Source organism: Lolium rigidum, chromosome 7, assembly GCF_022539505.1.
Source record: "Lolium rigidum isolate FL_2022 chromosome 7, APGP_CSIRO_Lrig_0.1, whole genome shotgun sequence".
NCBI lineage: Eukaryota > Viridiplantae > Streptophyta > Magnoliopsida > Poales > Poaceae > Lolium > Lolium rigidum.
This window is the reverse complement of record NC_061514.1, coordinates 93,168,668-93,185,368: the sequence shown is the minus strand read 5'-3', so window position 1 is coordinate 93,185,368 and position 16,701 is coordinate 93,168,668. Positions and strand designations below refer to the sequence as shown.

Genomic DNA, 16,701 nt, shown 5'->3' with positions numbered 1-16,701 from the left:
GCTGACACGCAGGTTGGAGATGGATTAGCGCAGACGCATGAGTCTTATTGAGCGGGGATTAAAATCGGCGCGTATAACGAAGAGGGTTGCGGTTGCTCTTCCGCGGCGGTTCGGCGCTCCATTCCGGGGGTTCGCGCGCCGATCGACGCGGTTGCCACTCTAGTGGTTGCCCTCCTGGTAGTTGTTGCGCTTAATTCGCGCCTGCTCGAGCCAGGGTCGCTACTAGGTGAGTCTGTGGGAGAAGCGGGCGGACGATCGGCGTGACCGTTGCGTAAACGTGATGCATATTTGCGTCGCGTTTGTACCTCCGCGAATGGTTCGAACATTATGCGTCGCCCACGGAAGAAGGGTGCAGACGCATTTGCGGTCCGTGCAGACAAACGAACGCGGACGGGTAGCCCCGTTGGAGATGCGCTGAGCTGCTCGTCTGCACGGTCGCGGAGCACAGATCATGGGCAGAAACTCGAAACTGCCTGCTCAGATCAGATCCGAGAGGGGCGCGCGTACTGGACCACAAGACTCCGGCAGATCCAAAGTTTCGGGCCTTCGCCCCGCCGTACCGCGGCTGTCTCCCGCTGCCGCTACAGCGCCGGACCATTTCCATGCCGGACCAAACTCGCCGTGCCTTTCCCTGCACACCATATCCACCACGGAATCTAGAACAAGTGTATTTTTCGCCATCTTTTCCTTTCGGCAAAAACAGCGGGAATCTAGAGGGATAAAGAAATGGCGGCTTGCCAAATCCGGGAGCATCACGGTGAATCTAGTGGGTCGTGGTCTCCTCATCTGATGCCACAGTCGACAGCAAAGAACTTGCATGGTGAAGGAAGCAATGGCCAATGTACATGTACCTGGCTAATGCATCGCTGCTTAAAGATCATGGCGATATAACAATCCATCTAACCCTAGTTAGCTGCACATGGGGAGCTAGCTAGCTTCTGCATTATACCATCCCTGCCATTGCCAACTTGCATGCGAGCTAGTGAGGTCACGGGGTGCGTTGAGCCTCGAATTAGGCGGCCAGCAATACAATAACGCAGATCGCGATCGTGTGAGGGACTTGTTAAAGACAGGGCTACACAATTATGCATGAGGGCTAATTAGCACAATGATTAGGCCGTGGTCAGAAGGGACACGCTAAAAAAAGGAGCGGGCTTGCACAAAGGCACCAGCAGAGATGAGATGAGTGCTTCTAGGCGTCTTCAAGCCAGTTGTTGCTGCTAGCAGTCATTTCTGAATCTCTTTGGCCGATAGATAGGTTGAGGAATCTTACTGCAGTAGGCGCAAAGATGACATGAGCAGGATGCGACATACACTTGGGAACAAGCAAGCAACACTCACTAACTGGTCAATCTGCTAACTAGTTCACAGAATCTGAGCAGTAGCCGGTTATTGGTTAGTCAAGGATGTCGAGTTTAAGCTAGCAGGTAGCAACTCCCAAACCTTCCAACAATGGGAGGAAGTTGTGTGCAACAGCAGAAATGATAAGCTTAAACCAGAGGCTAATTTGACTTCTAAATTCTAATGCCTCTAGAAGCACTGCCTTATAATAGCAGGTGAATCATGGTCGAAATGAATCATTTTAGAGCAACTGGTTGATATGAATCTCTCCTGGTCAAGATGCTTATTCTAACCACTCTTGGTAGTTGACAAGCCTGATGCAGTGATGCATCGCACAATCGCCACCATTTCTGGAAATTATTCGCCAAACCTACTCCCTAATCACGTGAAACCACACCAGACCTGTCTCTTAACAATGCGCTTGTTCGTGGTAGTAGAGAGTGACACCGGAACGCCAACGGAGACATCATCTGAATCGATTTGCATTTGTATGGCAATGAGCTGTCTGCGGCTCATGATTACAACAGGCCTGCAAACTGGCAAGATCCCATCGCGGCGTCGCGTCGCGCACACGAACACCATCCGATTTCTGCTGCTGGGCTTACCGCCCTCTGAGGCAGGATTCCGTGCGCATCTCTGATCTGACGAAGCACCACACACAGCTTCACTTCACATCAACATTTCGTGGTTCAATGGCTGCCGTACGCCACGAGCCTGTCATGCACACTGGTTATTCAGTTAGCAGTTGTCACCGGAGACGGTGGCGAAATGTGAGGTCACGGCGTACGTAGACGAGTCCTGAACGTCAAACAGCATTAGCATTTGCACATTGCCGACCTGTGTAACGAGCTGGTTGGGTGCAACGCAAATCTGACCCGAACCAGAGCGCAATGAGGGCATCTCCAACGGCGCAAACGGACGATGAGCAACCGTTTCCGCTTTGCGCCTGCCGGCCGAAAAATGCGTCTGGTACCACTTCAGCGGGCGACGCAAAGTTATCGGGACGTCCGCGGCGACGGAAACCTGGCTCAAATATGCACCTCGGATGCGTCTCTACGGACGCTGCGCGGATGCGCAAAGTGTCCGCTCGCGTCTGGCGGACGTTTCGTCTGGCCCGCCTGGCAGTGACCCAGCGTCGATGCGTCTTCTCCGCCAGTACTAGCGCCGAGGCGTTGCTTCGGCAGTCTGCGGCCGCGTAAATGGCTATGCCTTGCGTGGCGCGCGACCGTCGCCTACCTCTGCGTACGTAGTAATGGTGATGCCACGCGTGGCGCGGCCGTCGCTCTGCCTTCGACCTATATAAACAAGGGCGCGATCGCCGCATAACCTCCACCGTAGCGCCGCTGCCCTTCAGCCTCCACCGGAGCCACCATGAGCAGCGCCAGCCGCGGCCAGGCTGTCGCGCCTCCACCTCCACCTCCACCTCCCACTCCACCTCCCCCGGCCTCGAGCTCCGACGAGGAGTTCGATGACGACGAAGCACCGACGACCTCCTCGACCCTATCAGGGACGCTGAGGCCCTGGCTCTCGCGGAGGAGGAAGCAGAGGAGGAGCGGGCGGCCCATGCGGTGGTCGACGCCGAGCTGGAACAGCGCAGGGTGGCGGCCACCGTAGCCACAGAGGACTTCGACTCCGACATATCATGGTCTTCCGATGACCCTGATGCGCCTACCCAGGAGGAGAGGGCGGCGGAGCAGAGGGCTATAGTCGAGTCTTTCGAGATGCTCAAGGACGCTGTCACCAACACGAGGCTGCGGCAGTACTTGCTAGAGGACGCGGCGGCGCACCGAGCTCTAGCGGCCGCACGGGAGGCGGCAGAGAAGCAGGCGAGAGAGCATAGCAACGACGGGGCCGGCCCGTTCAGGCAGCAAGTAGTCTAGGCTTCTAGAACTACTTTGTATAGTTTTTATGCTTTTAAATGTACTACTTTGTATGCTTTCAAATATATTTCAAATATAAAAATGGATCGTCCCGGTGGAAGCACACCCAGACGCAAATGGACGCGCGAACAAAATATGTCCGCAGGCGACGAAAACGGCGACCACTTTTAGACGTCTAAAATGTATCGCCCGTTAAAGATGCCTCAGATTCGCCAGAATGTTCAGATTCAGACAGAGTAGTGAAGTACTCTGCAACCGCAAGTTCTGGTGGTGGTTACTAAATTCCTTTATACTGTTCCGCGCGCGGCGCTACTTAACAGAAGTACAGAACATCATCTGAATCTGAATCTTCAGCTAGCGTGGCCCTTTTTTGCTGTTTACGACTTCTCAGTGGCCTCCTTGAGACCACCTCTGCGGCAAACTGAAAATCAGTGTGCGGCAGGTAGTCAAGAGAACAGTTAAAAATGGTCAGAGCATGAGTGTCCCAGACGGGAGCTGACTAACTTGACTGTTTCAATGGTACAAGTCAGGATTAAGCAACCTTCTTTTGACTCTTACTTTTATAACCATGCCCTGATCTAACGATGGATAGAAACAGTGCACAGCAACACAAGTGCGTGTTTAGAAAATACAGGCCTATCTGACAGAAGCTGCACTTGTAAGCAGTGTTGTCATGGTGGTCTGTCTGTTCATGCTTACTGCTTAGCTAAATCATTTCTTAATGTAATCCAAGAAGGAAACTATGGTCAAGGAGTGGCTTAGCATTGCTTCTATATCAACAACCGAGTGGACGGTAGATATTGCCCTTGATGTGTGGTGGGAAAATATGTCAAGCAAGAGTGTCCCAATCCAAAAGGCTTTGGCGTCCCTAACTATGCTTCTTTCTTTTGGGCTTGATGTGCTGTTTGTCGCAGCGGTGGTTGCTATCTTGTATAGGTTGGTTGCTATATTAAAATAGCGGGGCGAAACCCTATTTCGAGGAACTGCTAGTGAGTTGGATAATTTGGAACGAACGGAACGCAAGAGTTTTCCACAACAAATCTGCCCCACCTTCGATCCTACGCAACAATATCAAGGCCGAGGCGAAACTTTGGGTAACTGCCGGGACAAAGTGTTTGTGCTATGTAGCATAGGGAGAGTAGTCCCCTTGTATGCCTTTTTCTTTTTTCTTTTTTTGTCTTGTCAAGACTATTCTACTAAACTAATGGAATGAGGCAAATATTTTGCCTTCCTTTCAAAAACAAACAGTGTTATCATGGTGATCAGGCTGTTTGTGCTTTACTTAGATCGTTTCTTAATGTAATCCTAGTGGGGAACAATTGGCAGACACCTTGCAGAAGAGCACAGGTGAAGTTTTCCCCCACAGCGAAATGCATGCACTGACCACTTACTTACGCAGCTCACGTAGCATTTTGGTTTCTGCTAGAAGCTCTACAATCACTGCACTAGGTCACCGTGTGAGTACTACTATGCTGAGCAGTCCGCCGTGCCGAGGAGAGAAGGGTTACGGCAGATTCCTCAGCATCTTGTTACCAGGACCAGTAGCACAAAATTAATCGCATGACAATTGACATAGCTGCAACTTGCGTTGGCTCGCCATACGTCAATCATCCAGACCGAGTAACCTAATGTTTGACAACCAGGCTCAGCTAATCACGTTGAGGCTCTGAAGCTGTTTAGATGCACTAATCAGTCGCCCTGTCTCGAACTAAGTGCAGCATATGAGTATTCAATTGCATGCTAAATGGTTCAGTGAGCTGAATCTGAACAAGTCCGGACAAATAGCCACAGCCAACAGGGACACATCCGCCAGAAGAACCCTTCCAAGATCTCTAGTAGTACTAGTAGAAAACAAAACAACGATGTGAGCGGCAGGAGCATAATGCCTACTACTTCACTGCAACATATTCACAAACATAGCAGAGAGCATAGCAGAGGAAATCAAGCATTTTAGGAGCAGGCAGACACGAGAAAAGATCAGATGCGCATTCGCCCGCAGGTCCGACCTCAACAGATTCAGGACCAGTATATTTATGGTACGTACAGGTAACATGGCAAATCAATCAAGAAGATGAACCACCTAAGGTCCGATTAGATGGACAATCATAACCTTTTGAGCAGCTGCACAAGGACCACACTCCACACCGAACAGCTTAACCAGGATCACAAGCAAACTGCATCAAAATCTTGACAAAAGCATATAGATGTGAAGAACTGGACACTGCAATTTGAATGAATGAACGAATTTCTCATATATACTCCGGATGGAACAAATGTACCTGCCATCAAGCTCCCACACATTCAGTGGGATGAAAATTTACACTCTAGCTTAGGCTAACGAATTCCCGTGGCATACCAATAGGGCAATTGAAAGAAGGGACAGGGAACAAATCTGATCTAGACTGAAAGATTTCTACAAAAAAAAAAGGTTGTACAAGCTACAGGACCTGCCACGAACAACAACCGCTGATGAAGAGATCTCAGAGGACCACCGGGTTGATTATGTACAACACTGGTCCATGCACAATTCAGCAGGAGCACCAAGCATGTGATGTCTTGTACCAAGAAACCACACACACTGGACCAGCATAGCTGGGTGCACGGGTGCTTTTCTTGATGCCCATGTGAAGCGCTAATGCTGCTGCCGTTTACTTTCACCAATTGTTCTCCAAGAACCAAGTCACTGATGCACCGGCAGGCCATAATTCTGGAACGACCTAATTCTGCCGTCCCATCCTGCGGTTACGATCACTCGACCCCAGGAGTTTGATGTGCTCTGTGAACAGTTCCTCAGGAGCTTGTACTGCGACTCGTCCAAATTTGCACCGATCGAGCAAGATGGCAGCATTTCCTCTGGCCAAGTTGCTGCCGGCCCTTTGCAAGAGGGCTCGGTGAACAGCTCCTGGTTCAGACTGAAAATACCAGGAGCAGAGGATCTTGGCGTACTGCTGTTAGTGGAAGAACAGTCTCCACTGCAACTTGAAGTATACTTGAATTGCATTTGAGAGGCCAATGAAACATGGCTTCTTGGTTTTATGCCAATCCAGGGTATCGCGACGGCTGCATCGTTGGATTGAAATCGCTCTGATGAATATGTGGTTTTTGCTTGTCGCCATACAGATTCATCTTGGTTCTCACGGTTCCAAACATAAACATTGGAGTCTTCACTAGCAGACACTATATGCTGCCCATCAGGAGTGAATGATGCAGACATCTGGCACGAACCACTTCGAAGTCCTGATGGTTTAGAAATACTATGAGTTTGGAGTCCATTGGAAGTAGTAATGAATTTTAAGGAGACAAAACTACAAGGGTAATTGTTGGATAGAGCAAAAGGAATAAAGCAAGTATCTGAGACATACCACTGTAATTTTGAATCACATTGGTTCCATCCAGTATCCTGATCTTTGAGTCGGCAGATGTTACCATAAGTTTACTTGGGTTGATTGGACAGAACTGCAATGAAATTAAAATGGAAGAGCAATAGTAAGAAGCATTCCTGAGAAAAAAGAACTAACAAAGCTATACATTGTAACCGCAGTCATCCTTTTCTTGTAGATGTTTACCTGAAAACTTGTGATTCTCTTGAGAGATGATTTCTTGCTGTTGAGTGCAATCTGAGTTTCCAACCTCAGGAGGTTATTATCTGATGCATCATAAAACCGACAATTTCCAGTAATGGTTCCAACAACTGCACCCTGAAAGAAACCAAAGAAAGAGAAGGAGATCAATCTCACGAACTATTGAGGTAACAAATTAGTCAAAATAACTACAGCAGTGAACCATAATCTTACCTTTCCATCAGGTCGGTAACAGACCGCCGTAACTATGTCCCTAACATCCACCCAGTCCGCGACGCTGCCTCTAGTAATGTCCCATACACGGACTTTGCCGTCAATGGATCCAGTGATGAAGGAATTGTCGTTGGTCGGATCAAATTGGACACAGGTCACTGCAGAACAAGGGAAGCAAACTGTCAGCTTCAGCCCATAAGTAAAGACATAAGCTTTGAAGCAGAGAATATATGAAACTATGAGCTTACCAAAGTTGCTATGCGGAAAAACGCTGATGCAGTTTGCAGATCCAATTTCCCACAGGCGGACGGTCTTGTCTGTTGATGCAGACAGTAGATGCTGCAAGGTATCAAATTTTAATGATCATGAACAAAAAAGGTACAAGAGAAACAAAGAACAGTCACATTGGGTTGAGAAAAAGAATGCATTTGTTCAACTGACCTTGTTGTTTGACCAGGACAGATCCAACACATCACCAGAGTGCCCAAAGAACTCGTGCAGCGGCTCCTCCGATATGTGGAAAACCGATGCCGGAATCACAATGCAAGCAGAGTCTCCAGTTTTCTTCATGCTCTTGACCTTGCATAACTTCTCGGTGTCAACACTCACCGGCGTCAGCCCATGCTTGCGCCGCGATTTGAGGTAGACGCAAGAGGGATCATCCGTAGGAATCTTACAGTCATCAGACTGCGAAACACTCCAAACCCTGACAACTCCATCCTCGCCGCCGGTCGCAAGGAACTGCCCGTCGGGGCTGAACTTCATCGTCAGGATGGCACCGTCGTGTGCTTTGATCACCTGACCTTGGTACACGGCAGACAATTCCTTGGACCGCTTCCGGTAGGAGCGGACCTTAACTCTCTCATACCGTCCACCCCGACTCTGCTCGCTGTCGGAGGAGCTGGTGCTGGGCTCATCCCCTGTAAGATCCACAACACAGACCGCCACGCCGAGCCTCTCAAGCCACCCGCTCCTCCTCCTCTCGACCGTCCTCGGAGCGCCAGAGGCCTTACCGTTCCGGCTCATGAGCCTCCGGATGAAGGAGAATGAACTGGAGCTCCGGCTGACCTTGCTGCCGTCGTCCTTGCTGGACCCGCTGACGGAATTGTCGTCCGACGCGCCGTCGCCGTAGCTGGTGGTCTCCTCCGTGGACCAGCTGGACATGGAGCAGTCGTTCTCCTCGGACTGCGACGAGAATCTGCCCGTGTCCGGCACCGCCTCCTCCTCCTCCTCCTCGGCTTCGGCGGCGGGGCAGACGGGATCCGCGTGCTTGGGGCTGGGGCTGGGGCTGGGGCTGCACTCGAGGCCCATGCTTCTGAGGAACCGCTCCTTCCGCTCTTGCACGCTGTCGAGGGCGTTGGATGAGGACCACGGCAATGCCGGCACCGGCACTGGGCTGGATGCCGGGGACGCCAGCAGCTCTTGGTGCGTGTCGAAGAAGGCTTCTTCGTCGGCCTCCATCCTGCTACTGCTGGAGCTTCGCACTAATTGGCAGGACGCCATGGATGGTTCTTGTTGTTGGGACGCTGCTGCAGGAGGAGGCATGTACAGTTGATGATGAGAAACAGTGGGCAAGCAAACATATTCCGGACAGGCGCTTATATAACAGTAGAGAGGGGGGAAGCAGAGCACGGGGTGTGGCGCTGAATTGCCTCGGCGTCAACCGGCCGGGGGCGAGAACACAAGGCGCGGGCGGAGGGGAAGAGGAAAATTATTAAGTGGCGCGAGTAATCAGAGTAGGAAAGCAATAAACAAGAGCCCAATTAGAGCACCCCAAATCCCAAGTATTGAATTGCGCGCCCCGTATCTCTAATCAAATCCCGCACCTCCCGCGCCCAAATCGGCCCCGGCCGAGCAATGCATCTGGCCTCGGCGGAACCAGCCGCGCAGTCGCGGCCGCGCCCCATTGTTAAAAGGCGGGGAGGTGGCCAGGGGAAGAAGGAAGAGAACAAAGAGAAATAAAAGATGAAGTTTTTACGGGCGGCGAACTCGGCGACACATATCTCGAAAGGATTTGGCGACGCGTGTGGGGGGAATAGAAAATTTCCTGGCCGGGATGGAGGGGAGGGGAAGCTCACCTGGACGGAAGGGAGAAACTGGCGCGCGCGCGCGCTGGGGGAATTGGAACCCAAGGAAGGTGCTATCGTCGTCCTCCTCGTCAGAGGCGGTGAAGCGCGCGGTGTTCTTGGGTGGTCGCCGGCGGCATGGCGCGAATGGGGAATGGCGGTGGTGGCGGATGTGAGGGATTGGAATCGACGACGGGAAGGCGGAAAGATTGAAGAGGGAAAGGAAGGAAGGTGGAGGAATCGGAGATGGGAGGGATTTATTGGGACGTGGATGATGAGTCGCTGGGGTCCCCATCGCCATCGCCAGATTTGGAACCAGCACCCACGAAATGGGATTTTAAATTATTATTACTCATGTGATTACCGTCCAGGAATGATGAGAAACAAAGAAACAAAACGTATTTTAAGAGTATTTTTTCGTTATCGCATCATCATATATAATGGAGCAGCATCGTATTCAGGAACACGAATTAGCATCAATTTACATGTCGAGAATTTGCTTTTCTCTGCTGACTTAGTGGTGGCATGATTATCTTTCGGTGATGCCCCTGTCTTCCTATCTATCTTGTGTCTCGACGCTTCTGGCACAGTGCCACTTTTTTCAAAGTTTTTTTTTCCTTTGAATGGCGCAGTCGACTGGTCCATTTCTTCTTTATCTTTTTTCCATTTCTTCCTTTTTCTCTTGATTTGTTCATCTTCCAATAAAAGTGTACCGTATTCTGCCGTTTAAAGGGACGATGGTGGTACCGTGTACGTATTCTGATCATGTACAGGCTGTGTGCGTGAGCGTGAGCGATAGTAAATGATCTACCACTCCTAGGCCTGGGTCTCTACGCTCTAGGCACCACTGCGAGCGGTTCGGGCGCGTCGCTGCTGCATCACACCGATTTGCTTGTGTAATCCTTACCTGACGCAGATCTCTTCCTTGCTCCAATTCATCTGCGGGTGGTAGCACCAGTACATGCATCCATCTCACTTGTCAGCACTCAGTTTAGGGCCTTGCATTCTTTTTCACTTGAAAGTGAGTCGTCACCGGTAATATTCTGGGCTGGAATTGTTTCAAAGTGGGTGCAAGAGCAGCTCTATCAGATCCTGTAAAACTTATTTACAGAGCCGCGCCGTTTACGGAATTTGTTTCGCAGAGCCTAAACGTGACCGAAAAGCATGCGACACATTTCATCATTTTGCTTAATCCAAAATGGATATGATAGAAACATAGGCTAATATTTATGATTGTTTTAAACATCATCAACACGGTAACCATCCAATTTACAATATTTTAAAGTCAAATTTCAACAATAGTTCAAATCAAATAATTCAACAAACAATGAATGGTTCCGAGGGCAAATAGTTGTTCATCTCACACATAAATAAATAAATAGGAAATGTATTCACTAAAGGAGGGAGATCAATTTTTGCCATGTAGCTGCCAATGGTGCTCGACGAGATCAAGATTGAGTTAGGCATGCGTGGCTGAATCTTCAATTTGTCGATACGTCTCAAAAAAAAATGCTTGTATGCGATTGGGGTTCCTTTGTGGTTTCTCTTGGCTGCCAACATTGTTATAGAAGAACTCCAGGTTTAACCATTTTTCATCATTGATGATCATATTATGAAGAATCACATAACATGTCATGATGTTGTTGGCGATTTTTTTGGATCCTAAAAACTAGTTGGGCCACCAATAATGGCAAACCAAACTTGCAAAACACCAAAAGTTCTTTCAATGTCATTTTGGCATGTTTCTTGTGCCTTGGAACATTGAGCATTTTGTTTGTTTTCTGGGGCTTGGCTGGTCTTAACAAATGTTGTCCAAGATGAATAAATGTCCTCGACAGGCCATTGTGTAGTCATGTCCATAATGTCAAATCCACAAATTCTTCGATGCCACGGCTCAAGCATAATAGTAGGATCATGAGTTTTACCGTAGTTAAACCCATGCCAAGCCCTCGAAATTTATCCACCTCCAATTCATACAATCAATAATTCGTAACATTACCGGCCAACCTCTATTTTCATTCATCTTCATCAATCTTTGCGTATATTCTTGAGTTGGAGCTTGAAGATACACAGGAACATAGACTCGGATCATCACCTTGGCAAACATTCCAATCGACTCACTGGTTGTATCTTCGCCAATGAAAAGATACTTTCATCGCTGAAGAATACGCAACAAGCCCGTGAGATTTAACCTACTAACGGCGCGGTATGGGGCTCCCAGCGCCAACGGCACGGCTATGAATGTTGGCGGAAGGCTGTGGGCAGTGGAAGACGGGAGCGTACGAGCTTTGGCGGGGTAGGGAAATTTCAGTGCGCCAACTACTTCCCTATGGATAGAGGTTACACTCGGTTTTCTCGCGGCACGTGTATGTGGAGGTCGGGCGCGGTGTTTTCAATCTCCTTTAAAAAAATCCCGAGCTGTGCCCGTTACTGATCTGCGTTGATTTTGCGACGAAAACCAAAAGCAGATGGATTATTTACGGTTTTGGCGCGTTTACGATATATGTGCTAGATTTGCTTTAACATATTTCTAATTTTGAGCAAATCTGAAGACGGAAATTTGCTTGCAGTGCCGGTGCTATACCAAGGCAACGTCAATTGCTGCTGGCTGGCTGGCTGGCTAGGACGGACTGGATCGTAAAAAGATGATGTTCCCCTTCCGCTCTCTTTTTGGTCCCCTTGGGTGTACGCTGTGATTTCTTATACCAAGTCACACGAAAACAGCCAGACACCTCGGCTGCGTTTCTTCTATGTTGGTCTGGGTGTCAGCTTGGGTTGGCCGCCTCTAAGGGCATGAGCAATGGAGGCAGCTGTCCAACTAGGCTTGGATAAAACTTTTGACATATGCATGCCATGTTATGGTCCTATTAATATGTCTTTCTTCAAAAGCTGATTTGGTTTTTCTCTTTCTCTCTCACATTTTTCACTTTATGGCTGAAGAGGTTGCCTCCTGATGAAGAGGTTGCCTCCTCATCCGAACCTACTTTGGACCACCCAAACCTAGTTAAAGGTGTGAGGCAACACCCCTAGAGCTATGCATTGGACATGCCCTAATTACCTTCTCATCTCTCCTCTGCAGCATGCCACGACTATCTTTACGCAACACTAGTCAGCATTGACGTGTCATCCGAATTGTGCAACTAGGTACTTCTCGAGGTGTTCTTGAGAGAAAGAAAAAGAAAACTCCAGCTGACTAAACAGCTGATGACAAAGAAGTACTCCATTTCGTGTGAGAGAAAAACATTGCAAGGCGAGTTATTTGTCGCAAGAAACCAAACGGCCAGCTACGTGGATTTGCTTACGTGCGTGCGTTGGTGATCATCATATAAGGAAGAAGAGAACGGCGAGTAGTACAAGTGATACGTGGATATGCACGGGCAGCTAGGCGGGCAGGTTCTTGTAGACGTATCCATCTCCAGCTAACCCAACAACCTCATTGCTTAAAGTTGTTCTGTGGCTGGGCAGAGATGGCAACTGGCAAAAACTCGATCGGGCTAGGCGGCAACAACCGCCCGCCGATTTGTGCATGTGTGTCGACGCGTCTAGCTACTCATAGCTCCTAGCTTACGTGTTTGTTTATGTTTAAGATCTGGGGGCACCGATCTTTGCACCAGAGTAAGCGTGGCGTGTTTCCTATTCTCACGGAACTTATTTCAGACCTAACTGAAAAAATCCAAAGTTCTCTGGATAACCTAATATTCTGGTGTGGCATCCATTGCTAGACGATGTCTATCGTCTAGGAACCCTTTGTATTGATGTCTGTCTTTTTTACTTTCTGGGCGATGTTAATACTGATTGCTCAATCGAAAAGTGCCTTTAGCTCTTGGGCGTTTAATAAAAACGAAAATCATACATATTTATTTCAAAAAAATCTAAAAATAAATCTGGACATAATAAATGACGCAACCCACAAACGTGTAAAATTTTCATGTGAAATTATTTATATGATAGGCTAAAAAAAAGATAAATATGTTGAAATTTGGCGATTTGAAATAGGCATACCAGATCCACACCTTTGTCATTTTTGTGTAGCCCATAATATTATTGTATTTGAAATTAAAATGTTGTATGTTTATGGGATAATTCATTGGCTACACCATTATTTTTTTCTTATTTTTCGAGAATTATGGGAGGGAACGAAGGGTACCGAGTCGCCCACGGTCATATATCTTATATCTCCACCTCCAGAGAGCAAGGTTGTCGGCCGCCCTACGGAGCATCGTGCCGGCTGTGGTAGTCTTGGCATTGAAGACGAGGTCATTTCATCGCTAGGCCGGCGTGCCAGACGTGGGCCTCCGTCCCATGGGGACGTAGCAAGTCCCAGAGGGAGAAGTCGCCTGCCGAGATGGGGGTCCCCAGCCAGCGCCACACCTCGGCAGCAGCGGAGCAGTCGAAGAAGAGGTGCCTCCCTGTCTCCTGCAGGGGCATGTCGCGCAGACAGCGGAGGGCGTGCAACTCTTGGAGAAGAGGTTGGCTCGCGTACTGAGCCTGTCGATATCGACGAGGTACGAGAAGATCCGCACCTTGGCAGGCAGCCTAAGCCCCCAGGACGACGTGCAAGCGGACACATCTAGGGCATGGGTGGGGGAGAGCATGTTCTATGCCTCCTTGGTGCTGAACGGGGAGGGGGGGTCAAAAGAGAGTCGATCAAGCGTAGATCTTGTCCGCTGGCAAGGGCGGCGGAGCCCACAATGCCCCGGACATCCTGAAGCTCGCGCTCGGCTGCGCCAGTGAGGTGGGGATGGAGTGCAAGGTCCGTCGAGACGACCACGACCACCGAAGCGTTCGACCGGGTAACATGTGAGAAGAGCGCAGGCTACCGCTCGGCGAGTGGCTTGCCGGGCAGCCACTTGTCGAGCCAGAAGACGGTGGAGGTGCCACTCACAACCGTGGCACGCATGATGGAGCGGTACAACGGGAGGCATTCCCGCACAATTTTGTCGAGGAAGGATGGTGAAGAAGTCGAGTCGCCGAGGTCCTGCCTAGAGTGCTACCTAAACCAGTCTTTCCAAGGTAGAGTGTTAGTTTGGTGGAGTTTATGGATAAAGTTGAGGAGAAGACACCTGTTCTGCCGGTGGAGATCCTTAACACCGAAGCCACCTTCCTGTTTAGACAACAAAATTTTATCCCAAGAAATTAGACAGCGAGCACCCGAGCAAGAGTCCTTGCCCGTCCATAAGAAAGCATGATGCCTTTTATCTATACTTTCGAGCACACCCTGTGGAAGCAATACGAGCACATATAGTAGGATGCAAGGTTATTTAGAACAGACGTTCGTCAGCGTGGGGAACATGCATGGGGATGAAGGAGGATTTATGGAAGTTAATGGCAAGCCCCGTTGCGGCACCGAAATCCTCCTGAACCTCCTTAAGGAGGAGGCCGCCCTGGAGTCAGCTTTACAGATAATAAGTGTGTCATCATCGTATTGTAGGATAGGGCACGAAGTGGTGGGGGAGAGGGGGTGACAGAGCTTGCCGTCGAGGAAGGCTTTGCGGAAAAAAGCGTTGAAGGACATCCGCAACAATGATAAAGAGGTATGGGGAAAGGGGTCGCCCTGTCGAAGACCGTTACGGCACCTAATCCAGTCACCAGGCACCCCATTGAGAAGCGCCGCTGTGTGGCCGGTGGTAAGGATGCGCGCCATCCAGTCGCACCATCGATCGTCAAAACCCCTTACTCCAAGTATGAAGAGAAGGCTTTCCTAGTTGACATAGTCGAAAGCTTTCTTGAAGTCGATTTTAAACACCAACGTAAGGGATTTTCTAAGGTGGCAGCACCTGATGATTGATGTCTACGGGTGCTTCTATGCTTGTAGACAGTGTTGGGCCTCCAAGAGCAGAGGTTTGTAGAACAGCAGCAAGTTTCCCTTAAGTGGATCACCCAAGGTCTATCGAACTCAGGGAGGAAGAGGTCAAAGATATCCCTCTCATGCAACCCCGCAACCACAAAGCAAGAAGTCTCTTGTGTCCCCAACACACCTAATAGGTGCACTAGTTCGGCGAAGAGATAGTGAAATACAAGTGGTATGAATGAATATGAGCAGTAGTACGGCGCCGTAAAAGTGCTTGCCGGCGTGCGGTTGATGGTAGTAATATTGCAGGCCGTATAAATGCAGTAAAACAAGAAACAAGCAACGATAGCGATATTTAGGAACAAGGCCTAGGGATCATATTTTCACTAGTGGACACTCTCAACATTGATCACATAACAGTAATAAATAGATAGATGCTAGACTCTACACCCTCTTGTTGGATGATGAACACCACTAACTCGTGTAGGATTACACGAACCCTCAATGCCGGAGTTAACAAGCTCCACAATATTCAATGTTCATATTTAAATAACCTTAGAGTGCATGACAGATCAACATAACCAAACCAAGTACTAACATAGCATGCACACTGTCACCTTCACACTACGAAAGGAGGAATAGATCACATCAATACTATCATAGCAATAGTTAACTTCATAATCTACAAGAGATCACAATCATAGCCTACGCCAAGTACTACACGATGCACATACTGTCACCATTACACCGTGCAGGAGGAATAAACTACTTTAATAACATCACTAGAGTAGCACGCAGATATATTGTGATACAAAACACATTGCAATCATAAAGAGATATAAATAAGCACTTCACTATGCCATTCATAACAGTGAATAAGTATTCTGTGAAATATAGCCTAAGAGACCCACACGGTGCACACACTCGTCACCTTTACACACGTGGGACAAGGAGTCTCCTGGAGATCACATAAGTAAAATCCACTTGACTAGCATAATGACATCTAGATTACAAGCATCATCATATGAATCTCAATCATGTAAGGCAGCTCATGAGATTATTGTATTGAAGTACATAGGAGAGAGATTAACCACATAGCTACCGAGTACAGCCCCGAGCCTCGATGGAGAACTACTCCCTCCTCATGGGAGACAAGCAGCGTTGATGAAGATGGCGGTGGTGTCGATGGAGAAGCCTTCCGGGGCACTTCCCCGTCCCGGCGGCGTGCCGGAACGAGACTCCGTCCCCCGGATCTTGGCTTCGCGATGGCGGCGGCTCTGGAAGGTTTTCTCTGGTTTCGTCGAACGTCGTAGGGTTTTCGCGACGGAGGCTTTAAGTAGGCAGAAGGGCAAGGTCGGTGGAGTCACGAGGGACCCACACACCAGGGCGGCGTGGGCCCTAGCCTGGCCGCGCCGCCTTAGTGTGGCGCCACCTCGTGGCCCCACTTCGTATCTTCTCCGGTCTTCTGGAAGCTTCGTGTGAAAATAGGACCCTGGGCGTTGATTTCGTCCAATTCCGAGAATATTTCCTTACTAGGATTTACGAAACCAAAAACAGCAGAAAACAGGAACTGGCACTTCGGCATCTCGTCAATAGGTTAGTGCCGGAAAATGCATAAATATGACATAAAGTAAGCATAAAACATGTAGATATCATCAATAATGTGGCATGGAACATAAGAAATTATCGATACGTCGGAGACGTATCAATGATGTCAACCGCATATACAATGTTTTCGGAGATTCTGTGTCCTGAGAGAAAACCCGTCTGGTCTGCATCCACGAGCGAGTGGATGGCAGCCTGTGATGACGCGTGAAGCACACGTCCGT

The 16,701-nt window shown here is 49.1% G+C and overlaps 1 protein-coding gene across 2 annotated transcripts; it reads right to left on the bottom strand.

Moving 5' to 3' along the window:
- Nucleotides 1-5,448: 5,448 nt before the first annotated feature.
- LOC124676521 (WD repeat-containing protein 44-like) lies at nt 5,449-9,204 on the bottom strand. Of its 2 annotated transcripts, XM_047212565.1 has the most exons (6): nt 9,094-9,204; nt 7,457-8,544; nt 7,016-7,354; nt 6,788-6,919; nt 6,584-6,677; nt 5,449-6,458 (listed from the first exon to the last, which is right to left on the bottom strand). In XM_047212565.1, the coding sequence occupies exons 2-6, from the start codon at nt 8,516-8,518 to the stop codon at nt 5,902-5,904; spliced, it is 2,184 nt and encodes a 727-aa protein (XP_047068521.1). In that variant the 5' UTR covers nt 8,519-8,544; nt 9,094-9,204; the 3' UTR covers nt 5,449-5,901. The 2 variants fall into 2 exon arrangements, with proteins under 2 accessions (XP_047068521.1, XP_047068520.1); XM_047212564.1 differs by lacking the exon at nt 9,094-9,204 and having other exon boundaries at nt 7,457-8,758.
- Between the last annotated feature and the right edge of the window lie 7,497 nt (nt 9,205-16,701).

Coding starts and splice junctions, on each gene's coding strand:
- LOC124676521 (XM_047212564.1), bottom strand. CDS start 8,560: ATGCCTCCTCCTGCAGCAGCGTCCCAACAACAAGAACCATCCATGGCG. Junction 7,355..7,456: donor TGTCCTGGTCAAACAACAAG/GTCAGTTGAACA, acceptor GATACCTTGCAG/CATCTACTGTCTGCATCAAC. Junction 6,459..6,583: donor TGTGATTCAAAATTACAGTG/GTATGTCTCAGA, acceptor CTAAACCATCAG/GACTTCGAAGTGGTTCGTGC.